The sequence below is a fragment of the Nesoenas mayeri genome (assembly GCF_963082525.1).
Source record: "Nesoenas mayeri genome assembly, chromosome: 1".
NCBI classification, from domain to species: domain Eukaryota; kingdom Metazoa; phylum Chordata; class Aves; order Columbiformes; family Columbidae; genus Nesoenas; species Nesoenas mayeri.
In genome coordinates, this window is record NC_137541.1 from 124,009,037 (window position 1) to 124,034,457 (window position 25,421).

The following is a 25,421-nucleotide window of genomic DNA, read 5'->3' on the forward strand; positions in this document are numbered from 1 at the left end:
CGGGTGGCCAATTCAAATCATATTAAACAGACCTAACTTTGAAGCCTGTAGAGTTGTCAGCACAGTTCTGAAAGCAATCCCTTCAAAGGTATCTTAGTTTGGGCAACCAACCAGCTTTTCACCACTGAATCCAAGGATTAGAAAATGCCAGCTTCATTCACTGGGTAGCATTTATTCTTTCCTTTAGCTGTTACAGCTTTGCAATTTTTTACAGTAGAGCAAAGAAATACCTTTTTATATAGCAAGTTCCAATATTTTAAGAAATGAAGCATTAAAAAAGGATCACCCAAGCAAATGCATATCAGAAAACAATAAACTGTATGCCTCCAGAAAGAACTACACATGTCCCACTCAGGACAGAGAGAAATCACAGCTCTTCTGTTAGGTCCATCAGATATAGATGAATCAAGACACCATCACAGTAAAAGAAACTTAACTTTCACCATGGGACTAAACACTATGAAACTGTTAAGAAAGGTAAGATGCTTGATGTTAGGCATTTGCCAAATTATCTTGTAGCCGATAACCACCCAATTCAGAGAAAGCCTGAAGAGGCTTCCAGGTCAGCATTTTTGGTGGGACTCCCTTTGGCAATCCTGCTTGGATTCCCAGTTCTCTAACAAATGTAAGCATCCTATTTACCTTTCAGGAACAGCTTTCAAAGAAAACCACAGAGTACTTCTGAAAGTATCACAAGAAGGTAACCACTTGCTAACCCTTCTTACAGTTTAGCCATTTACTTCAAGGAAGCCAGCAATCCTCAGTTCAAGAAGGGCCCCTCAGTTCAAGAAGGACAGGGAACTGCTGGAGAGGGTCCAGTGTAGGGCAACAAAGATGATTAAGAGAGTGGAGTATCTCCCTTATGAAGAAAGGCTGAGGGAGCTGGGTCTCTTCAGTTTGAAGAAGAGGAGACTGAGGGGTGACCTTATTAATGCGTATAAATATATAAGGGGTGAGTGCCAAGAGGACGGAGCCAGGCTCTTCTCAGTGGCAAACAATGATAGGACAAGGGGTAATGGGATCAAGCTGGAACACAAGAGGTTCCACTTAAATTTAAGAAAAAACTTCTTCTCAGTGAGGGTGACAGACACTGGAACAGGCTGCCCAGGGGGGTTGTGGAGTCTCCTACTCTGGAGACATTCAAAACCCGCCTGGACATGTTCCTGTGTGACCTCACCTAGGTGTTCCTGCTCCAGCAGGGGGATTGGACTAGATGATCTTTTGAGGTCCCTTCCAATCCCAAACATACTGTGATACTGTAATCCTCCAAACCCACAGCAATGTGCAAAGGCAGACTCCTCCACAAGAATAACACCTGTCCTACTTATCAAGGAGAGAAAACAACCACCATTCAGTGATGGCCATCTGATACCTTTTATATTTACCTTGTGTGCTTGCTACAAATGGAATAGGGGGGACAGAGGTTGACTTAAACATGCGCATGCATGTGCACATACATGCACTGTGAAAAGGCTGCTCAGTAGCTATACAATTAGAGATGCATTGAGGTTTTATGTTAAAAGAAGCAGTACCATCTCTTTGCTTCACACTGGAGTGGCGATGTTCGGTCTGATAGTTTTTGTATCTGCTCTTTGTAAGACAGCTGAATATATAGTTTTTCTTTTGGATTTGCCCTGACATAAGTGAAATCAACAATGAAAAAAGGTAGAGAGGAGGCACTTCTGCTAAAGGATTCTCTTTTTTTCTGAGTCTCTGACAGTGTAAGCCAAGAGTTTTGAGCTTAGTAATACATAAAACCAGTTGCCGTAGACAAGTACAGGATAAATGTCTGAGTAGGCAGGAGGCCACTCTCTGTTAGCAGGCTAGACAGAGTCAGGAAAGCTTCAGTGCCTGAAGGAATGTGAACTCTTCTAAGTAAGAAAGTAGTTCTGAGTAAACTCACTCGTATACTTCAGATTCAAGGTGGCTTGAAAAGAAGGAATTAAATCGTTAGGGGATAAAAAATATATATATAAAAAAATAAAAATCTTAACTTACCTACAACCCAAAGACAACAGTATCCAGCAATGCAGAAAAGCATTCAGGAGCACTTTAGATAAGCAAATGAACATAAGCTCTCTTGATGCCACAGCCAACTTAAACATAATCCCTAAAAGCATAAGCAGGATGTATTTGTTAAAGTAAGAAAAGGTATTAATTACACCTGTCCAAGGCACTGGGAACTATTATTAGATTACTGTATCCAGTTCTGGTGCCAGGAATTAAAAAATAATGTTAAAAATTTGGAATGAGTTCTCAACAAAACTTCAGGAACAGTTTGAGGTCCAAGAACTCTTTGTCGTAGCAACTGACTGAAGCTCAAAATACTTAATTAGGAGAATGTTAAGTACTAACTTGATCATTTTCTGCAAGTACCTACATGAGGAAAAGATCTCTGATAACAGAAAGATCTCTAATCTAGCCAAATAAAAATTAACTTTGCAAAAGGTAGATTGGGCAAACTCAGGCTATAACCATGACACATGTTTTTTAGGTGTGGTGAAGTAATGATAGAAACATCTTATCTTACTGAGATGAACGTAGGTCTTGAAATTTCCCCCCCTCTCTGAAAAGTAGGCAATAGATCAACACAACATTGATACAGATACTCCTGAAGAGAATACCAGGGCTCATCTTCTATAGGAAGTCAGGCCTTATGATTGCTGTGATCCCTTTGGGCTTCAGTGCCTGTGTACACATGCGAAGGGTCTCTGGCCCTGGCAGAGAGTGGGGGGACAAGACATGACACAGAATGGTGGGGTTTGACCTTGGCAAGACACTCTGGGAGACATCAGCAGTCACATCAAGGGATGTAAATTTTACAGGCTCTCTCTGACATCCTTTATGGAGCTCCTCAGCACAGAAGACAAAGTGTCACAGAGAGACATGCAAACATTGATGCTGCTGCAGACAGTCCAGCTCACTCACGAATCTGCTGCCTGCTGTATCAGCACAGTCAAATTAGTGCTTCCACAAGGAGACAGAGTTTTATGTGTCGAGGCACTGGTGTTTGTAAGGACACACTATGGAGTTGCTCCCGCTACTCTAAGAGCAAAGACAGACCACACAAAGGTTTTAAGGCTGTCAGTATTGCAAGACTCTGTGCACAGACTCCTCAGGGCTTCCTCACACTCTGCCTTAGTGCCCTTCCACATGGTATGGCATCCTCTGTATTTCCGCAGCTCTTCCTTCCTTTCCCTCTTACTTCAGTCAGGAAGGAAGGAAACAAAGCGGAGCCAATTGCTGATTTAACACATGACTAATGCCTTGTCTGATGTGGTCCATTTCCACAGAGCAGCTCAGCTTCACTGGAGAAAAGCTGTTCTTGGCCAGATTTCTCTTCAATGTGCTTTTTACTTCACATCATATTTATGGGTAACTTCACACCATACTTCATGGGCAACTATTGTTACACTCTCCTGGACACGCTTCTAGACTGCTGCTTCCATAAAGCCAGCTGCGCCCTCACTCTCATCTTCTGTTTCACTCCGTTTTCAAGAAACTGAAAGAAAAACATATTCTTACCTGCTAGTGTCTCTGCCACCTGAAATGGCCAGACCTTCAGAGCACAGGGACCAGCAGGAGATGGTTTTGAGGCAAGGAAGATGCCATAATTCTGGCCCTACCCAGCTGCTCTGAACAGAAACACCCACGAATCACATTTTCCCTTGGTGCTGTACGTCCCAAGCAGCAGAATTTTTACATCGTGTGGATGCCACAGGGTCAGAGCACAGCCCAGCAGCCTGAGAAGCAGGAACCTGTGCAGCTACAGCACAGCCCCATCCACAGGAAGGAACCCATGGCTCGTCCTGAGTGGGTCATAGAGGGGATCTATCTTACCTTTGTCTCTGGCAGAAAGAAACCAATTTCAGTGACCTTCCAGCACTCTCTTGGCCAACTAACTAAGAGGGCAGCCATAATGGCATCTCCTGAGGGACGGGAGCATATTTTTACCTCCCCGGCCTCTAAATTTATCTACACAAGTCAAGAGAGATTATACAGAGACTGATGGAAGCAGTGGCGGCAGAAAGCCAGACACAGAGATACGTGAGGATGCACTAAAGAAGTTCCAAAAGAAATCGTTACAAGCTTGTCAAAACCAGCCTCCAGGCCAGAGACATCCCCTGCAAGGAGAAAGCGTGTTTACCTTGCCATTTGCATGTGAAATATTCATCAGCTATCACTTTCCAAATATGAGCTGTTTTTCAGAAAGGGGCTGTTCATAAGGCAAGACTGACATGCTGAAATACCGCCCAGTACTTAATGTGAAAACTCTTTGAGTTCACGGTACAACCAGCTAACGTGACAGACACTTTTCAGGGCCTGTCACACAGGGGCATGGGGATCCTGACATGTAGTCACTGCAGCAGATGGAGAGCAGCAAGGTCCTTACTTCACATCGATGGAAGTTGATGGCTGCTCACAACCCCTCACAGAGAAGGCTGGCATGAGAACTGCTGGAAAACAGAGGTCTTCTCCACTCCCAACATGGCCCTGGTGAGCTGTCAGGACAAGAAGCAGCCACCAGAGCTGAAGTACGGTTGATGGCTTGGTCGCAAACAAACTGTATCCCATCTAGCTGTTTCTGATAAACCATAACTTGCCTTCCGAATGCTGAAAATGTCTTCTGTCACAGTGAGAGGGATGAAGATCTCAGGTTACGCGTGGGGAAGCAAAAGCAGAGGAGCGAGACCAAAAGACATTCCTCCAACACTGATCCCTATGGGAGAAACCCAGCAGCTCATGCCGCTTCCCATTTTCCTGATCTCGGATTCATAATGTGTTTCATATTAAATAGTCCCCGTTTCACATTTTAGTGATCAAATGCAGAACCAGACTTAGGAAAGACTAAGTGTCCCTGATTTAAAGTGCTTTAATATCAATACAGCTGTATGGCTTTAAGGAGTAAAAAAAACAACAAACAAAAAGCAAACAAAAAACCCAAAACCAACAAAGGAAAACAACAACAAAAACCCAAGAGCCACTGCTTTTCAGGCCCAGGTAATACCCTCTCCTTTGTAGTGATTTAAAACACAGTCAATAAAACATTTACAACTGTTGGGAGTCAAGAGAAGGGTGTCTCCTAAAATATGTCCTCTCCCTTAGCTTTGTGGACATTAGTCACAGAAAATAAATTTATTCTCTGTAAAAAAAAAATGTTTCCATGACAATCTTCCACAACAGGCAGAGAGCAAAGGAACTTCATTATATATAACTTATCTTTTTTTAGTTCTCTTTGTTGCAATGATTTTTTTCATAGCACTAGTAGCACTAATCTTGCACTGCAAATGAGAAGAGCCCTGTTGGACTTAGCATTAAAGGTACTGGACCTAAAGCTCAGCAGTGCCATAGCGGAGCAAAGCACTGACAGAAAATGAAACTTTGGTCAGGGCAGCACCAGTTCTCTGTTCTGTTTTTGCAGGTGGTCTCCTTGGGAGGCCATGGTAACTCCTCCTAGACTTTTTCTGTGAGGATGAGGTTTGATCCTGCTCCCTGCAAGCACCGATCCTAAATGCAGATCAACAGACAGGTTTTGCAGGGATTCACTTTATCAGCTTAGAAACAGGTACCTCCACCCTGGCGTGGGCCCCACAGCCATGCTTGTTATGGTGGCCTCTCTTTTACTCCTGTAAGGCTTACTGGAAAAATCTACCTGGTTTTCTTCATCAGCATGACTTCCATTAGCCCACCAAGAACAATGGCACCACTAAGTTCATACCCTCAAGATTGGCCAACAGAAACCCATCAGGGAAGCACAGCAGAATTGAGAGGTTTGAGTTTTTTGCTCTTCAGCTTATCTGAAAATAACAGCTAAACCAATCTGGAGTTGAAATTATGCAAAGTGTGGCTAGATGCCAAGCAGAAAAGTACTTGAGATGGTCTGAATCTAGACAGTACTGGTTTGCTTTGGTTTGGTTGTATCCCAGGCTGCTAGGTGAGCACCAACACTGCAATCCACCTAACTCTTCTTCTGGCTGGTATCTACCTAATCATTCGCTTGGGACAGTTTTAGAATCTTCTCCATAACCTTAAAGAGTACCATAGTCAGCATGTAAACTCTCAGCTCATTTTTCTATTGTTCATACAACACAACAGCTCTGGGTTTAGGCAGACTATCAAAATTCAGTTGCCAGAAGGTTTACCACACCATCTCACGACTGCTTTTCTTCTGGGGTTATATCCTTGTGACAAATCAGTGCTGCTCACTAATAACATCCATTTTCCCAAATGCAGGCTAACAAATAACTCACAAGGGCGGATGGGCAAAGATGTCTAATGTGTTATGTCCACTGAAAAGCATGAAGCTATGGTAGCATTCTCCACCTCACTGGCGGAAAAGGAGACATGGCAAACTGCAAGATGTAGGAACATGACATAGTTTAATTACCAAGACATTTATAGGTAACACATGCCTACAAAAACAGGCATACAGCTTTACGTATCATTAAATATGTTAAAAATACAAAACTTGCAAGAACAAATATAAGGATCCAGATGTGAGCACCGCATAAGAACTACACCTGGTATCAATTCAGCCTAAACACTTGGTTCCCTCAATCCTGCATATGCCACTAAAACTACATCAGTCTATATGAAAAGCAGCACATTGCTGACATGCACTGTTAGTGACGTTCTTAAAACTGCTGAATGTAAACTTTAAAGCAGATTATCTCAAGAGGATAAGCAACTGCCACATGTGCATCAATTCATCTCATTGCAGAACAAGTTGCAAGCTACAGCTGAAAAATATTAAAGCAATCTTCCTGGAAGACAGACTGCACTAATGAACAGGCTTTCTTGTCTATTAAAGCCTATTCCCACTTACGCCAAGTATGCAAGATAGAAAAGGGTTGGAGGGAAGAGTGTGGCTTTATAACAAGTGCCTGATGCAACCAGTCATTCTCCAGATGAACAAACTGTTAACAGGTGATCATATAGCAAACTGAGCAGGTAGGTGCACATCAGCAGTTTGGTGTTTATTCTGCCTTGTGCTCAAGTCCTTGCACGCTTCATATAACGTATGGGGGAACACTGTACTGACACAGCAAGCAACCTTCTGGTCCTGCTTCCAGCCAAGTCCTCGCTAATGGAATTGCAACCATGACACTGTCCTTCAAATCATTTTCTGAAATATCGTATGTTAACAAAAGCATATGCTTAGCAGCTTCAATAAAAATTATGCATCTGCACACACACACAAACCTCTGTGAAAAGAAGAGTGTCAAAGCTGTGAAAGCAAACACTTAGAAGCAAGGAAATGTCAAAATTCAGGCTCCAGAAACACCCTCATTTTATTCCCTCGGTGCATATAATTAAGAGTGGCATATCATCCAGGTGCAACAGTTGGCAGCTGTTAATAAAAGTGAAAAGCATGCTGGGAGAAAGCCACCATGCAGATTTGTAGTAAGCACTTTTCAAAACAAGGGTTTTTTTTATAGTGATAAAATTTGAAAATATGTAGAGAAACGGGTAAAAAGAGAAGTACTAATTAAATACTTAGCGTGAGGCAACAAATGCATCTAGGAAACTCATATACAAGTGTCACTGGAGGAAGAATGTAAAATAACAGATCAAATTTAAAATTAAAATCCTGTGGTTTTACCCTCTGAGCCACTGAAAGCAATGAAGACATTCCAAGTTTCACAGTTTCACCTGCAACCTCACAATATTTGTAGGGGTGGGAGGAGAAGGAAAGGGTTCAAATGAAAGACCAGCAACCACCTTAGAAACTCAACTTCTGTTTGCAATGAAGTAACTTCCCGGCCCATTTGGTTAGCAAGAAGGTTTGTAAGTGAAAGTGACCCCACACACACACTCACAGCCCCCAAAGCTCAGAAATCAGATAGAGGTAAAGTCATAGAACTACATATGAGCATACACCAAATTTCGCAGCTTTTAAGTCAGTACTACCACTTGAGCAACCCTGGATCTTGAGATACGGACAAGGTTGACAAAGCCTAGTCCTGGTGCAGACACCCTCAATGGGAAGCCCCCACCAGCCTTGGTTTCCCAGTTGAAGAGCAGCAATGTCGCTGGGAAAGGCATGGTTACCAAGGGCATTAACACGGCAAGATCTCACTTGCCAACACACCAAAAGGCCTTTGGCCATCAAGTCTCCATTCCCTGAGGACTATGGTGGAAGACACAGGAAAACGGCGCATTTAGTCAAGGCAAAATTAACACCATGACATGAGAAAGGATACACAGCATTGTAACAGTTGCTCTTGTCTACTGGCACCACTTGTTTCCATTTTTCTCAGTGTCCATTTGCCTATATTCTCTTAAACTGTGGCTACAAGACAGAAACTGTGCAAAACAAGTAGCCCCAACCTTTGCTTTGGGTAACAAAGCCCCTGACAGGAAGGGGATGGAGGGGTCTGCAGCGGCAGGGGGCTTGCAATGGGAATGGGGGTGTGCAGGGCCAGGGATCGACACTGCCGCATATGGACTTCTCTATAGCCTCACGTACATAAACACTGCTTAACCAGACAGCCTGTGCCTGGTCACGGGAAGCATTTTAGGAGGCTTGGCTGATGTAAAGCAGGCACATAACCTTCCTGACCACCTCTCCACCTCCTCTGGGCTCCCTGGCAGCAGCTCCAGCCCCAGCTGCTCCACATCTATTGAAAACGCTGGTAGCCGCACCGCTCCCACCGAGCCCACTGAAAAGAGCATCAGGAGGCAAAAGCAGGGCAGGAAGCTCACACAGAAACGCTCCTGCTATGCCAGTGTATAATTTTGCACAACGCAGGCAGTGCAACGTGCCGCTAGCAGGTGCCCTTTGGAAACGCCTCCCTCCTCCGAGCAGAGCCTGCCAGGGCCAAAAGAGGCATTTCCAGCTCCCTGCAGGGAGGTTGCTCTGCCCACCTACCTACCCCAGCACTTCTAGGATGCTCAAATACACCTCTTCTGTTCTGTTGTTGGGGTTTTTTTGCCTCTTTAATACTGAAACACATTCTGAACACAAAACTATTTTGTGAAAAGGCCACTGTTAATATTAATTGCTTTGGCTCCATAGAAGAAACTGGTAAATTGTATTTTTAGACGCTGCTTCCCACTGTTGCAGAAAGGCCCTTGACTAACTGTACCTAAAAATGTTCCTTTCCTGAGCTTAACAATAGAGCTAAAGAAAACGACAAACAAATCTTTTGGTGAATGAGAAATCAAATGATTCAATTTGCTTCAATGACTCTTTTTTTGTAGTGCTAAAGATTACACTTCAAAGTAGTTAAATGTAATCTCGGTTCAAGTTTGTTTGTAAGAACTTTGGCTCAATGTATTGTCCTTACATTGTCACTGCAACACTATATGGAGTTATTTGGACATTTCACCAGGGTCCACAGCATGTAACACCATCTATTCAGTCCACTAACAGAGCCTCATACGACCTCCACCACATGGCAACATAATCTCAGCTATCTAAAAATGCAACAAAATCATTATCTTGCAATATCTGCCTTTGCCCGACTCCCATCACCCAGCGGTTGACCCTTCTGAGCCCCAAGTAGAAGGCTCGAAACAATCCCAGAATATATTGTGCACAGGCTCCCAAAGTTAGCTGAATACAGCTAACTCAGCGGGGTTTCAGAGCCGCAATTTAAAGCTAAATTGGCTTGCTCTTCATAGAGGAACTGTGTTTCCTTAAGATTAGCAACAAAGACTGCCTGAGCCGATCTGACAAATCAGCCTTTTACCCAAAAATGTCAGATTATAGGCTGCGATATTGTTATTCAAAAGCAATGGAAAGAAGAATCTGTTCAACATTCTCCTGCGCTCAGCTAAAATACACATAATTGCATCAGGCACTACCAAACATTTTTCAAGCCCAGAAAATAGTAGCATGCCTGCCATTATGGCAACATAAACCGCAAGAAATACTGTAAAAGATTTGAATTAAAGTCCAATGCTAAAGACATTCATAGAGAAAGTTTGAAAATCTCACCTCAGTTCACCCTCTCGTGCTTAGGTGCTTATAGGAGCTGCTGATTCGCATCCCACACAGGTCACTCAAAATGCATCATCCATCAAACTGTCCGCGAAGCAGCTGGTAAAGTTAACTAGAATTTGGCCCCAAGTATATAACATCCCATGCTCTCTTGAAGACCTCTTTAGCTCCTAGCAATTTCAGAGTGAGGTAATGGCAGATTTTTGGCATCCACTCCACATTGCCTTGATTCTGTACAATGCATTGTGTCAGTGCGATGGATCCAAGCCTAGCTGGGGACTCACTAATCCACAGATTTCATTTGTAAACATACAATTTTCTGAAACAATAATGCACATTAACTCTTCCAGAGTTGCTAAGGTCTGCTGCAAATCAAAACCTGTTTGGGTCTCCCTTGCTGAAGTTGGGATATTTTGGTGACCATAATGGCCCAGATCCTGCCAAAATAGCTACCAGACATTAGTAATAAAACCCCTACTTTACACTATTATGGCAATTTTATTGAAATCTAGGCAATACCCTTGTTCAACAACAGCTTTACCAGACAAAAATCAGTTGTTTTTTTTTTTCTTTCAAAATACATGTAGGCACTAATCCTGGAATAATAGGCTCATAAAGCATCAGCTTAGAAGAATGCAGCAATTACACTGATCCAGCAAGCTGTCCACGAGAGACGGCTTTGTTTCCACATTTTGCTTCGCTGAACTCCACTTGTGAGCACATTAAGCATACACTCCTGCAGATAAACCTCTCCTCTGCAAGTGAACAGACCAGAAGACTGTACATGGGCAATTTCTGTCTCACCCTATGGAAGGAGAGACAGCACCAGGCCCTATCAGAGTGATCTTCTCTTCCAGCCTCTGGAGGAGCATGGTGTCACTTTTGGGAGATTCTCCTCCAACACAAGTTTAGGGGTGGAGGTGGGTAGGGAGAGATGACAGAAGGGAACCACCACGTGCAGCTACTGATGCCATGTCTCAGACCCCTTAACTCCAGCCTTACTTTGGCCACTTGATGTCTGGAGGAGGAGGTCAGTGCTGAGCATCACAAAATAGTTTGGGTTGGAAGGGACCTTCAAAGCTCATCTAGTCCAAGCCCCTGTACTGAGCAGGGACATCTGCAAATAGATCAGGTTGCTCAGAGCCCCGTCCAGCCTGACCTTGAATGTCTCCAGGGATGGGGCATCTACCACCTCTCTGGGCAACCTGTGCCAGTGTTTCACCACCCTCATTGGAAAAAATTTCTTCCTCATGTCTAGCCTGAATCCCCCCTCCTCTAGTTTAAAAACATTACCCCTTGTCCTGTCATAACAGGCCCTGCTAAAAAGTCTGTCCCCATTGGTGTCACCTGGGCTCAGATGCTGGCATTGTCATACCTAACTCTCCAGAGCCTGGTCCGCTGTTCACTGAGATTTCTCTAAAGGCACAAATGTAGCATAATCAATGGATCTGGCCCTTCATGTATCAGGATGCTCTTCTGGAAGCACTTTGCCATGGAGATAAACCATTTCTTATGTAAAATGTCCTATTCCCACAGAGCCTCCTCCCCTGTGGTGGCTCACCACCCCCACTCCACCTCATGCTTTTGCTCCGGATCCTATTCCCACCCTTGCCAGCCTCAGCCTCCTCTTCGCCACAGTTTTGCACTCTGAAAGAAAGGAGCCTGGGTAAGCAGATGTTGTTCTTCTTTCCCTTATATCGCAGGCAGAGCTTAGTCGCCCATGCTGGGCTCCATGTAGGCAGAGCTGCCAGCAGCTGTGAGGCACAGCCAGTTTGGGCACGTTTCAGCTGCCTTTGGCTGGAGGACACGTGAAAGCTCAGCCGAGTGTCCATCAGCTCTCTGCGCAGGGCAAAATTCTCACGTGGGGCAGAAAGCATTCACCCCTCTGGTTAGAGGGAGGAACCTTGCTGAGATAGAACCTTACCTTAAGCAAATCATTAATTGCTCTTGTCTCCTATGTATTAACTCAACTTGCTTATCCATAAATACCTGGAATTTATAATGTAGATTTTCTGGGAAGATGGACCTTTGATTAGTCAATTTGAAACTATGCAACTTATCTTTCACCAACTGAAGTCGACAGCAAGTGCTTCCTTTGATCCCATGGTACAAGATCAGATCAGACGGAGCTCAGAGATCATTGTGCCTGTCCACAATGATGGGCACAGTGGCTCAGCAGGAAGGAAGTGTCATTCTCACGGAGTTTCTGCTTGTCACTTTGTCACAGTGTGTGTTGTTCAAGACATTGGGGGGGGGGGGGGGAAAGGCAGCAGGCCTGGGAGCTGAGACAGAGGAGTGTGTGGTGAGTCTTTTTATTTTTTCCCCTCTTAGCAGACAGAGATAAATGTAGCAATCCAAAAACGAGGAGGTGGGAAGAGCGTGTATGTGCATGTGCCTTTTATCAACTGGAGGATCATTGGATGTATCTGTTACCAAGGAGAAGCACATGCTTGGTAACAGAAGAGAGCAAAATTTTTCTTTTTGCATTCCGATATGATAATAATCACTAACCTTATCATTTTTCTCATGATGAAATTCAGAGCCCTATGTTAAATTTCACTCTGTGACAAATTTACTGGAACGAAAAAAAGAAAATACAAATATCCAAGAATGCAGGAATGCAAACTACCAAGGTGCAATCGTAACAGCAGCACATTTACAGTGATGCCAGAGATGGAGGAAACTACACTGTACTTAGCCCCACTGGTCCAAGGAGCTTTCAGTAACAACAAGGCATCCTGCCTTTTGTAGCCCTCTGTTAAGGATCTGATAAAACAGAGCCGAAGTCATATAGCTCAAACAACTCTCCATCTGCGAGCCCTAGGAGGCTTGTCCTTGTTCTGTTTACCACCCAACCAAGCCCCTACAACTCTTTATAGCATTGTGACATATCCTGATTGATGGGTAAAAGCCTCAACTGCAAGATTCCAGATAAACAAAAAGCAGACACCCTGCACAGACTTTTCTTACCAGCACTCTGGGAAAAAAGAAATCCAGAGTGCATCTCGCATCTTTTTCCATGCGGTGATACCAACAACTTTTAATCACGGAACTGTACACCCTCCTCCAAACACACGCAGCATCTCCTATGGCTTTGATGATCAAGAAGTACCTGTATGTATCCACACATTAAACGTCGCAACTGGGCTGCACACTGTGACTGCTCCTCAGCAATACAAGTATTAACATTAAAAACACATTTCTGACCAAAAAAAAAAAAAAAAGGAAGCAAACAGAATAAAGAAGGAAGGCAGCTGAAGGCAACAGAAGTATTTCAAGAGAAAAGCAAAATTACAGCCAGGGAAAACTCGGTATGCGAAGCGGAAGCGCCGTTTTCACGCCCGCAGCGTGAGGCAGTGCCGCGGGGAAGTTGGAGCCGGGCGCCGAGGGGACCCCCGCGCCTCCCCCGCCTCGGCGCCCCCCGGGGTGAGTCTCCGCCGGGGGGCTCATCCTCCCGGCCGGCAGAGACCCAGCACACTCATCTCACACACCGCCCCCTCCCCACTTCCTGGGGTGCCGGCAGCCACCCGAGGGGTGCCGGCCGTCCCGGTCCGGGCGCGGTACCTTCTCTCCGGTGAGCACATGCAGCCCCTCCCGGACCTTGGCGAAGGAGCCCTCTCCCAGCTTCCTGCCGATCAGGTAGTTGCCGACCCGCTTGGTGTGCTGGAAGTCGCGGAGCCGCTCCCGCGGCGCCGCCGCGCTCAGCCAGGCGGCCAGGAAACTGCCCTCCGCACCCGCCGCCGCCTTCCGCGCCTCCCCGCCGCCGCCGCCGCTGCCCGCCACCGCCGGCGGCTCGCTCAGGAGCCCGTCGCCCGCCGCCGCCGGCATGCCCGACCCTGCCGCTACCGCTGCTGCCGATGCTGCTGCCCCCGGCCCGCGGGGCGGTCACCGGGCGGGTAGGAAAGTTGCTCGGGGGAGAGCGTCGCCGGCCAGGCTGGGGCGGAGGGGCCGGGGGGCGGAGCGGGGCTGGCGGGGGGCCGGGGCTGGGGCGAGCCGGCGGTGCGGTGCTCCGGGCTGCCGCCCCTCATTGGATCCGGCGCCTCTCCTCCTCCTCCTCCTCCTGCCCGCCGCTGCTCTGCCCCGCGCCGGCAGCGGCTGCGGGCGTGAGGTTGCCGCGCCGAGCGGGGAGGAGGGGACCAGGGGAGGGAGGGACCGGCGGAGGGAGGGGGAAAGGGCTCATTCAGTTTGAATTTGCGGTAATTTAATCCGCTCGCACGCGGCGGGAGCAGATGCGATCCAAACCCGGCAGCCTGGGTATGTTCAAATTCGGCTGGCCCCTCCTTCCACTCCTCCACCCCCGGCATCCCAAATCGGGGGTGGCAGCGCATCCCTCTCTGGAATGGAACCAGGAGTCCCGGCTGCTGGGCAGCGCCGTGACTCTGCGTGTGGCTTTGTTTTATTGCTGCCAGAGAATATCTTTTGTGTTGCTCTTCACCACCTTCCTTCCCGAGCTCGTCTGAGTCCTTCTCACTCCCGTGTCCGGGAAACGTGCTACCGCGACGCGATCGTGACCGCCCCGCCCGCCCGCTGCTCTGGCGGCGCCGACGGGCTGCGCTCCCCGTCTCGTTCACCACCCGCTTCTCCATCTTATCCCTCCCGGCGCTCGGCTCTCCTCTGCCGGCCGTCCTCCTCCTGTTTGGCAGAGCGGGGTTCCTGGCTGAGTGTCTCCTCCCGCAGTCTGCATTCCCCAGATGTTCTCCGGGGCCCGGTGGAGCGGGAGAGAGGAGGCGACCTGGGCACCCATCCTCCGCGGGCTGCGTCCAGGGGACACCCATTTCCCTATCGATCTTCCCCATCGCGTGGAGAGGGAGAAGAAACGGGTATACTGCCATTTTTCACTGCCCTTCCACCTCGCTGGAGGCAGCGCTGGGAGACAGGAGGCACCCGGAGAGGGAGAGCAGGGACGGGAGATGAGCCAGAGCCAGTAGAGCTACCGCGCCTTGAGTTTCCGATGGTCAGTGATGCCAGCAACCTTCAGCTCATGCTGTGGACGATCTATTGAAACGATTAATTAATTGAAATGCCTCCGAGATCCTAAGGATTTTAGCCTAAAACCTATCTTCGGGATGGTATCAGCAAAGAAAGTAAACAAGGACCCTTATTTATGTTCAAGCTTAATATACTTTCAAGTTTTGCCTGCGTGGCTGTGTGTTAGTTAACAATTTGAAAAAAGAAATCACTCGCACCCTAGGAGGTGCAAGCTATGTCAGCAAAACCTCCTGTAAAGATGCAGCTGTACCTGATAAAAACTGGTTTAGAGCTCTGCTGCAATCGCGCCGCCACTCCATGTGAAGCTGTTTTTTCCCCTAGAGGGCTGGCTAGCACAACTCTTCCTCTGCACACTCTGCCACCTCTTTTTAACCTCTTCTTTTACTCCTTAAAAACGTCAAACCAATTGTACACCACGCTGCTGTGCATTAGCCTTCGCTTCTATCTCAACTCCACTTCTATCACTTCACTGGGACACCTGTACCCCTCTGGTCCCTTCTGCTGGAGTTGTCTGCCTGCATCGCTAATTGGATTTTGTCTGGCACGAGTGTTGATGTGCTCCTTCCACACTACCTTTCTTGACATCACTGCTTTGGTAAAACTTTGGTAAACTTCCTAATTTAAAACAGAGCTGAGCAACATCATGACAGGCTAGACATGAGGAAGAAATTTTTAACAATGAGGGAGGTGAAACACTGACACAGGTTGCCTAGAGAAGTGGTAGATGCCCCATCCCTGGAGACATTCACAGCCAGGCTGAATGGGGCTCTGAGCAACCTGATCTGGCTGAAGATGTCCCTGCTCAGTGCAGGGGTTTGGAATAGATGAGTTTTGAAGGTCCCTTCCAACCCAAATTATTATATGATTTATGGTGCCAAATGTAATGAATAACAATTCATAGTCTCCTCTGTGTCAGTTCAGGCTTCCCAGGTGACTGATACTCAGATTCAAACATACCCAGGTCTGGCTTTAGGCAAGAGGTGGGCAGCTGCCCAGAGAGGCTGGTTGTGAAGAGCTCTGGGCTGCCTGCACTGGAAGAAGTGTTGCTGCCGCCTGTGCTGAGAGCTGCCACCTCCTGATGACCCCACGGCTGGGGCTGGTTGGGGTGCAGCTGGACTATGAGTCCTCTTCACCCACCTTGCCAGCCCTCTGGGCCCAGCCATGTCAGGACTCATGACCGTCTCCTCCCACACTTTGGAGCTGTCCTTACATAGACCCCTTCTCTTTTCTTGCAGGGGTAGGAAAGCATCTCGTCTGCTGGGAAGAGGAGATGGAGGGAATGGGTGTCCATGCTGCGTGGAGGTGGTGGTAGATAGCTGTGTGGGATGAAGGCCCTTACTGCAAGGCAGAATATGGGAAAGGAACTGGGGAAGCACTACAGATTTCTGGAGCTCAGCTGGCCATCTTCCATCATCCAACTTCATGTTCCCTGAAACTTACATTGATCCCTCAAGAATGTATTTGCTATGTCTAAATATAGAGCAGTTCCATTGCTGAGAACCCTGGGACCAGCTCCACACTACCACACTCACATTACAGATGTTTTCAGGTGAAATTTCAAACAAAACAGAAATCCAGCACTGTCCCAGCAGGCAGAAACTGGAGAAGGGAAAGCTCCAAAGCCAATAATATTTTGTTTTTAAAATACACACACATTCCATGCTCTGTATGCCTTTACAAATATTACAGTACACCTAAAACAAGATTCTGTGTGTTCTCCAACCTGCCACTATCCCAGGAGCAGTCTGGGCCCCTGTGGGAAGTTGTAGGGACGCAGGGCCATGACACACTGTCTGAGCTGATGGCTGCTCCTGAGCTGAAATTGTGCTCCTCATAGCTGGGGTGCACTTTGACACAACATGTCCCTAACAGTAAAACTGGTCCTGCCCCGGCTGTCCCTGATGTGTCAGCATGTTTGTGCTGCTGTGCTATAAACAGGGTTGGTGAGGTGATTCAGTCTCTTTAAAAGTGCCAGGAAGTTTCAAACAACTCCTCTACTGACCTGGCCACCAGAGAAATAGAAGTGGAAGCACACAGTGAGGCAGCGCAGGTACCCCTGTACTACACTGTGCCATGACAATGTCATCCTCAGATTATGCAATTATCAGACCTTCCTTGTCCTCCTGAATCGACTGGGATTGATAAAACTGGCTGCCATCAAAACCGAATCATTCAGGAGAGGACTTTTTTGGTGTTTCCTAAATCAAAGCTGGAAGTGGGAAGGTGCAAGGAGCATCCCGGTGTGTTTGCAGGGAAGGTGACACAATCTTTGCACAGGCCAGGACAGTGGCAAGCTGAGATCATTCAGTGGTGAGCCCAGGTCTGTTTCAAAGACTTCTCTTGTCAATGTGAGACTTTTAATAATACTGTCGGGGAGTTGGGAAGGTGAGAAAAGCTGTACTGCAGACAGTTACATTGGAAGAATAAAAAGTACGTATTGTTTTCCAGTTGTAGAGAGGCTATCTTCCCATATTATTTAAAGATATGACTATGCTAAGAGATTTTGCAACTACATCTGCTATATAGCTGTTCTTGTAATGGACCCAATACATTTCAGACAGACAATGCAAGAATTCCCATGTGTCTCCTATGCAAGGAACTGGAACAAGGAAATCGGAAACGTGGCTGCCCAAGAAAATGCTGGAAGACACGCCTGGATGCAGCTTCTGGCTAATCCTTATAGGCAGCGATGGAGCGCAGAGGAAAGGCGTAGCCCTGCTTCAACGGGGACAGCACGCCCTTGAGCGGGAAGAGCTGGAAGGTAAAGAAAGCGTTAGTTAGCAGCAGGAGACCAGCTCATTGTTTAAATGGCAATATGCCATTTTCTGCTTGAGTTTGAGGGAAGAATCTCTCTGGGAGAGGAGGGGTTGGTAGCCGGCAAAGCCTCCTGCACTCATGTTTGTGCACTTCCCTGGGGATGGACAGAAGAAGAGGATTGTTTAGCTGGGGTCCAAATTGACCTCTCAGGTAAGGAAAAAGGGTGCGGGGTTTCTCCTTGCCAGGGGCGCTGGGGTATTTTCTCTGAAATATGTTGTTCCCAGCAACCTGGCTTGTATCAGCACTAGTGTGACCCACAGCACCAGGGCAGTGACCATTCCCCTCTACTCAGCACTGGTGAGGCCCCATCTTGAATCCTGTGTTCAGTTTTGGCCCCTCACTACAAGAAAGACATTGAGGTGCCAGAGCAAGTTCAGAGAAGGGCAACGAAGCTGGTGAGGGGTCTGGAGCACAAGTCTGATGAGGAGCAGCTGAGGGAACTGGGGCTGTTCAGCCTGGAGAAAAGGAGGCTGAGGGGAAACCTTATCACTGTCTACAACTACCTGTAGCATGGAGGGTGTTTGTCTCTTCTCCCAGGTAGCAACAGGATGAGAAGAAATGGCCTCAAGTTGTGCCAGGAGAGGTTTAGATTGGATATCAGGAAAGATTTCTTCACAGAAAGAGTTGTCAGGCATTGGAACAGGCTGCCCAGGGAAGTGGTGGAGTCACCATCCCTGGAGGTGTTTAAAAAATGCATAGATGAGGTTCTGAGGGACATGGTTTAGTAGTGGACTTGGCAGTGTTGGGTTAACAGTTGGACTGGATGATCTTAAATGTCTTTTCCAACCAAAACAATTCTATGAGTCTACCTGCTATGCAGCAAGGAGATACTTCAGCATGCACAGGCCTGTATGGCTTGTTCCTTGGCTACAGAGCTTGTCTCAGCCACTCCATGCCAGCCTCAGCATCTGTAGGCATGGATGCCCAAAAACGGGTGCACATCAGTGTCCGTACATCCTTCCCGGCACAGGAGAGGTGAGCTGAGACCACACACCTCCATTATCTGCTTCACTGCTGGTACCACATGCGGATGGGGGGACCTCACCCGCAGCAAAACAAACCAGACCCTTCCCTTGCTCAAAGGAATACGCTTTCAGACAGACAGACAGACGGAGTCAGAGGTATATGCCTTTGCTTAGGCTCATGGCTCCCACTTGGCTAACAGAAACATGGGTTTGGCCACTGTGATGATTGAACAGGAGTTAATGGTATGTTTTTAAGTCAAACACCTGAAAAACAACCTCTTTTAAAAATAAAACTGGCAAGAAACGGCCATTGCAGCAAATATTAGGAGAGCTCTGAAAGAACCTAGTGAATATTTTTTTTAAATTGACTCAACTTGAGGACTTAATGAGTTGACAGTATCCTTTTAAACAGGCAAGACTGCTGCCTTCTCATGATTTCTATCCTGTCCAGCTGTGCCCATCAGGGTGCAGTCTGGATGGAAGGGGGATCAAAGGCTGCATTCACTTGTGTCCATGCTTTAATTTAAATTTAACTCCAATGTGCTTTATATTGAGCCACAGTGCTTCTAGGTAATGACATTTTCTGATTAACTGTTGAAATTACTAATTAATTAAAGGCAGTAGTCTGTCTTCAGGTTGCAAAAGCTGTAATAGCAAGTTACTAAAAATAAATTAGAGCCTGATTTAAACCCACGAAAGTGAAGAAATTTAGAGTTACCTGGACCGTATTGTCCTTTGCCATCCTCAGCACTTGAAAATATTGTAGTAAAATGTATTATCAGCTTGCAGACTGGGAGTTTTGCAGACATGAGGAAGATGGAGGCCCCCACACCCAATCCCCAATGCCAAGGTCTACCTGGGCTGAATCCTTCAGAGGGTCAAACCCTACAGCCGAGTTCCCAGGCTACAGTACCCCATCCAAGGAGGCTGTGGCTGGGGAGAGAAATGGAAAACGCTGGTCCAGCAGCAGAACATGGTGCTGCAAGGGAAATGTTTGTGAGCCTGAGAGCCCATCAGCAAATTGCTTCACCTTACAGTGCTGTTGCGTCTTCTGGTGGCAGGTGGTGGTGGCAGCTTTCCAAGCACTCCTCAGGGAAGCACGGGGCTGTCGCCTGGGGTGCTCGAATCCTCCTTATGCCTCACCTGCCTCTACGATTCACATTAATTGCTCTCATTCTTCCGAAGAGACTCAAGGTCCTTGAGTGAAGGAATGATGGAAATCTCATCTCTTTTCAACAGTACGATGGTAAAGGAAGAAGCAAGTAAGCTCATAATTATGCTGTACAAGAGCAACATGTAAATTCTGTTCTTGTCAAATTAAAAGTGAGTAATTTACTATTTACCTGCCACATCACCAGGCCTTTTGAAGTCAATGGTTAACTGCTGACTTCCGTCAGGTTATAGGAGAAACCTTAACTTAGTCCTGATAACTTAGGTTAAAAAAATAAAAATCATCCTGTTGTCACTTATGTTTTCTTTGGTGTTTCATTCTGCTTTAAAATAACTGAGTTTTTTTTTGTTTTGGGTTGTGGTGGTTTTTTTTTTTTGACACCTGTCTACTTTTGTAATATTTAGGTTTCAGATATTACAGGAATATTAATTTAAACTGGTTGATTTTATTATATTTTTTTGGAAGTGAGAATGTATTCATATTTGTTCTTAAAGAATTTACAAGACATGTTTTTTACAGCATTTAAATCTCTGTCAGAGTTCAGACTGTCAAGAACCCATGTTTACAGGCATTTCCACAATGACACATTATGTACCTGGTTCGGCCCCTTTCTCCCCTATACTGCAACATGGATAGCAGTGAAGAAGACAACTCTTTCAGTAGGACAGTGATGTCCAGGATCAGCTGATGATATGACTTAGGTGCCTACATATGGGTACTGCAGATACCATTCAGCTGACAGTGACAGCGGTATTTCTAAATCCATGTAGTCTGATAATCGTAGAGATGGATGTACTTCACCCTTCAATGGGCGCAGGAAGAGGACTTCTATGGCTAAGCTTTCATAAGCTTTAAACTTATGTTTGAAAAATATTGAAAAAAATTTGTCCTCAAAAATATTCAGAAAAAAATGCAAAAGTACCTGGGTAAGCATTGAAACTGTTTGATAACTTTCACAGAAATATGTTGGCAATGAGGTTATCTGTCACTGTCTGAGCATCAAAAGCTCCACTTTTCCTGTGCTCCCACCAAAATCTCCAATTTTCTCTCTGCCCTGTGGCTTCTGTAATATAGTTCTCTGCAGTCAATATAAACACTGAGAGCATGTGATGACTTGGAGGTACCGTAAACCAAATTGAATTTAATATCAAAGTAAACAGCAGGCGGATGCTGTATTAACGTCGTTATTCTTTTTCACGTTTCATTAATTAAGAAGTTCAATTTTTTTAACTTAAACTGCTGTGAAACCATCCTTGCAGTGCATGGTGTCATAAAATTTAGGACCTTGAATTTAAGTTTCATTTACAAATGAGAGAACAGAGGAGTTTGTATAATTATGCCTATGTGAAATGCTCTGTATTTGCAAAAGCCTTTAGATATCAGTGATGGATGACATGTAAAGAAAAAGGAAATCAGACTTTTGTGAATCCCTGGAATTAGTGTATCATGCAGAAAAAAGGTACGAGTTATTACAAATTCTGACAAAGTCCCTGTAGTGGAATTCCTGGGTCACTCCACAGTGCCACATTGACACACTGTTATTGTGCTCTAAGAGCAATTTAAATGCATAATGAGAATGAAGATGAGTGTGTATTTGAAATGAAGTTTTGCATGCGGGTAGGGACAGATGCTAATCCAAACAATCCTGCCAGTGTTATGCCATGCCAACATTCAAGCAAATAACCTGCCACAATGGAAATTCAGAATCAAGACACCCTCAAGCCTTAAGATTGTACGTCCTTATCTTTTTTCTTGGCAATAAGTCAGAATATATTCCAGTACCACAGAGGATAACATAGGACTGGTGGTTTTCTCATTGTTGCTGCAGGCTGAGCACCATCAGCCTGTGTCTGCTCTGTGCTTGCATCTTTAGTAAATGTTTTTTCAGTTGAAGAAAGTCAGCTTATTTAAATGCTTTCTTGCAAGAAATGTTCCAAACACGTTGTTTACATCCATGCTAAAATGTGAACAAACCAGTGATTCACTCCTGAACTAAGATTTCTCTATTTTGCTTAAGCCTGAAGTAATTTTTGACGTCTGAATGAACTGTTGGAAGGCAGAGTTGTACAGCGGTAAAAGTACACGTTACCACAAAACTGTTGCAGGTATGTACTCTATACTCATGGGCTACAGGAAGACGACTACTTAGGTGTAGAGCGAGATAAGGACTAAGCAAAACAAGTCAATTCAATGTGAATCACGCTAAGCCATTTATTACAGAAACAAGTCTCCTTATATACGTAACTATATTCTAATCACGCGTCCACTCTCCAAGCATGGATTCGTTAAATGAGTATCGTGGGCTGTCCGTGCTCTGGAGTCTCACTGATGATACGTCCGATGATTCATGCCACGCCAGGACCCCGGTGATTGAGGAATGCCCCTCTTTCTCACAGCAGACTCTGTTCTCAAAGTGGCCTTGAGATACCTTTGAGCCTGACTAATTCAGCAACAGATCTTTATCTATCAAGACCCGTCCACACTTAGGGACCGGATCACAGAATCACAGAATGTTAGGGATTGGAAGGGACCTCGAAAGATCATCTAGCCCAATCCCTCTGCCAGAGCAGGAACACTTAGATAAGGCTACACAGGAAGGTGTCCATTTGAATGTCTCCAGAGTAGGATCTGCAACGCCTGCGTCAAACTGCTCCCCGTCTTCGCTACCTCTGCTCTCATCCACACGCGGGGACTAATTCAGCTATGTTCCTTCCCACTCCTACCCAACAGCCCCTGCTCCTTCCTATAAGGTGCGTAAAGACCTGCTGCACAGAGGTGTACAGCAGGAGCGGACACGCTTGCAGTTCCACTCAGGCTGGCTTTAGTGTGAGTTACCTGGATGTTACGTAGAGCAGCTCCACTCATCTCGGCTCTGGCCCAGGCTTCCTCGGTTCTTGATAGCTGCAGAGTAACAATGCTGTGCTGTCAATAAACAGGTTCCCATAGGCTCCTAATGTACTAGAAATGTAGTCGGTTAACTTGAGCAATGCTTCACCTATATGCAGTGTGTGGCAAGGAAAAACAATGAAGAAGTTCAGCCAGCCATCATTCTGACTGTTGCACACAAATTCCATCGTGAAACAGCTACAAATACAAGTCGTGTTGTATATTTATTTTTAATTCGAATTTGAGAACCCTTAAACATTTAATCAGATTAAAAATCTCAAAATGAATACAGTCTTGTACTAAGCTATGAAAATTAATCTTGGTGCTTTGCAACCAAAAAACATTAATTTTCCAAGTGTCTTCCTTTGTATATGGATAGATTTGCTACATGACTATTGCAAATCTCATTTGGAAATCATAGTTAACTTGCTGCAGTCACGTCTCTGTATGCAACTTCCCTAACTATTGAAACCACATCAAAAATTCAATGCTGGAAAACCCAATTATGAAGTGCACATTTTTTTACAGGTGAATACTCTGGCATACATTCAGGACCTGGCATAGTCCTCCAACATTTCTTAAGTGACATTAGCCTAATAATAAATGAATTAAATTTTAAATTATCAAACTTGTTTTTGTGATTTTTCCTAAATCGGACTTGGTATCCGAAATCTCTAACAATTCACAATTAGCATAAAAATCTATATGGGACTATTCTTAACTCACAAAAAGAAAGGGGTGCACAGCCTTCTGCAAACATGAAAATAAGTGTGGGACCAATTCCCAGTTTCTTTATTTATGAGATTCACATTTTAATAGGACAGCCCATGCAAGTGAAAAGGCAAAGATGTGGCTTTTGATCCTTGGTTCCAGAGCTCTGCAAACGCCAAAAGGCCAAAGCAGGTGCAGAGGATGAGCGGTGGAAGCAGAAACAACATGCGGAAGGATGTGATGCTGCTGCAGGGGAAGCAGGCGGCCACGCTGAGCGTAGGAGAATGGAGGGATGATTTGCAGGATCGCATCCAGTTTCAAGTGGAAACAGATGATTCTGCAGAGTCAGAGCTTTTCGCTTGGAACACAGTATGATCTCTTTGTGATCTAGGCTACTTTCTAACAAGTTTTTGACATCTGATTCCCACCAGACTTTGCATCTATGGCAAAAGCCACCATGAGTTAATTAGTACTTGTTTCCCACCCACCGTTTAGTCTACTGATACTTCAATCAACAGGTATTTCAGCTTGATGCCAGGCTTGCAGATTTTTTCCTTTGTGTGCCTAAAAGAAGCACTAATTGGACTGAACTCAAAAAAAAGGGGGGGGAGGGAAAGAAATGCGTTTGTTACCTTGAAATTCTTTTAGTGTTAATGAGGACTTTCTGTCACATGGGCCTCTCCTATTTTCTGATGCAGTGTTGATTTAATCCTGAGCATATATGTGTCAGTCTGTTGTCATGGAGGTAGTTGTGATATACTTTCTTTGCAGGATCAAGAACAGATGGCCTGGGAGAGATCAATTTCTCACTCAAGCATGAAGAACCTTCATAGCACAGTTACCAAAATCTGAGGGATTTATTTATTTCAGTAAATTTATTTATTGTAAAACGCCTGTAAGGTAAAAAGATTTTGTTTAATTTCCCTGTAAAAGTCTGGACGCATGTATATTGTTTAAAAACCCAGATACATACGAGGCTGTCCACTGTTCATCTCGCACAGACTCCCATAGGACAAGTTAACCATGAGCCTCCCTGACAGAATCTCAGGCAAAAATTTGGGAAAACAGATGTGCCTTACATTGTGCCCTGAAGGTCAATGGACATTGGCTCTGCTCGGCCACTGGGAGAAGTAAATTCCTGAGCTGAGGACGTTTCACAAAGAAAGCAGAGCTTACACTCTCCAGATGTTCAAATTCAGGGTGTGTCAGCAAAAGCTCTCTGGCTGGTCTCAGCTGTCAAGATAGTGCTTAGAGCAGGAGAAGAGGAAATTCCTCAGGCAGCCTCAGTCCAAGCTACGCTGTTTTACTGCTCCAGACTGGTGGTCTTTGGATTCACAGCATCAGAATCGATGCAGGAACCAATGCCTGGAAACAAACACAGTATGCAAGGACTCTGTATTTCAGAAGAAACCTCCCTCTCAATAGTGCAGCTCATACACGATTTTCTTGTATAAGTATTTAATAAATTACCTGAAAGTTTCCTGCAGTATGAATTTTTTTTTAATCTCTTTTGGTCAACCATACTGTTTTGGTTTTCCTTCCAAAAGCTTGGGGATGCACTGTGCAAAGCCTTCCTTCCAAAGCTTGTTGGCATCCCACTTGTGTTTTAGTCCACAGCCGAATCTCTCAACGTTGCACGGTTCCCTTTCTGCACAGCTACATATCGACCTCAAATCCCAGCTTCTGGCTCGGGCGTCTGAGACTGCCACGCTGTGGCCGCAAGCAGCAGCTCCTCCAGAAGCCATCACCAACTTCCTCATGGGGAACTTGGCCAAAACCAGCCTATCTGAATGATGCTCACTGCATATTCAAAGAGACATCTGATCCCCTTCTTTTGTTTTTCTCCAGGTTATTTTTGCTTGCTTGCTTATTTTTCAGTTTCATCAGTATTACTGATGGTTTAAACTATTTGCCCATATCTCCAACTCCCACCCCC

At 45.6% G+C, this 25,421-nt stretch overlaps 1 protein-coding gene across 1 annotated transcript in view; it reads right to left on the bottom strand.

Moving 5' to 3' along the window:
• The window catches only part of HUNK (hormonally up-regulated Neu-associated kinase), a gene marked incomplete at its 3' end in the record, with an annotated part of 57,523 nt that extends 43,634 nt beyond the window's left edge, over positions 1-13,889 (bottom strand). Inside the window, exon 1 of the mRNA XM_080353577.1 lies at positions 13,511-13,889. Within this exon, the coding sequence (XP_080209703.1) occupies positions 13,511-13,774 (264 nt within the window). The 5' untranslated portion in view covers positions 13,775-13,889. The remainder of the gene's footprint in view (positions 1-13,510) is intronic.
• Positions 13,890-25,421: the final 11,532 nt, after the last annotated feature.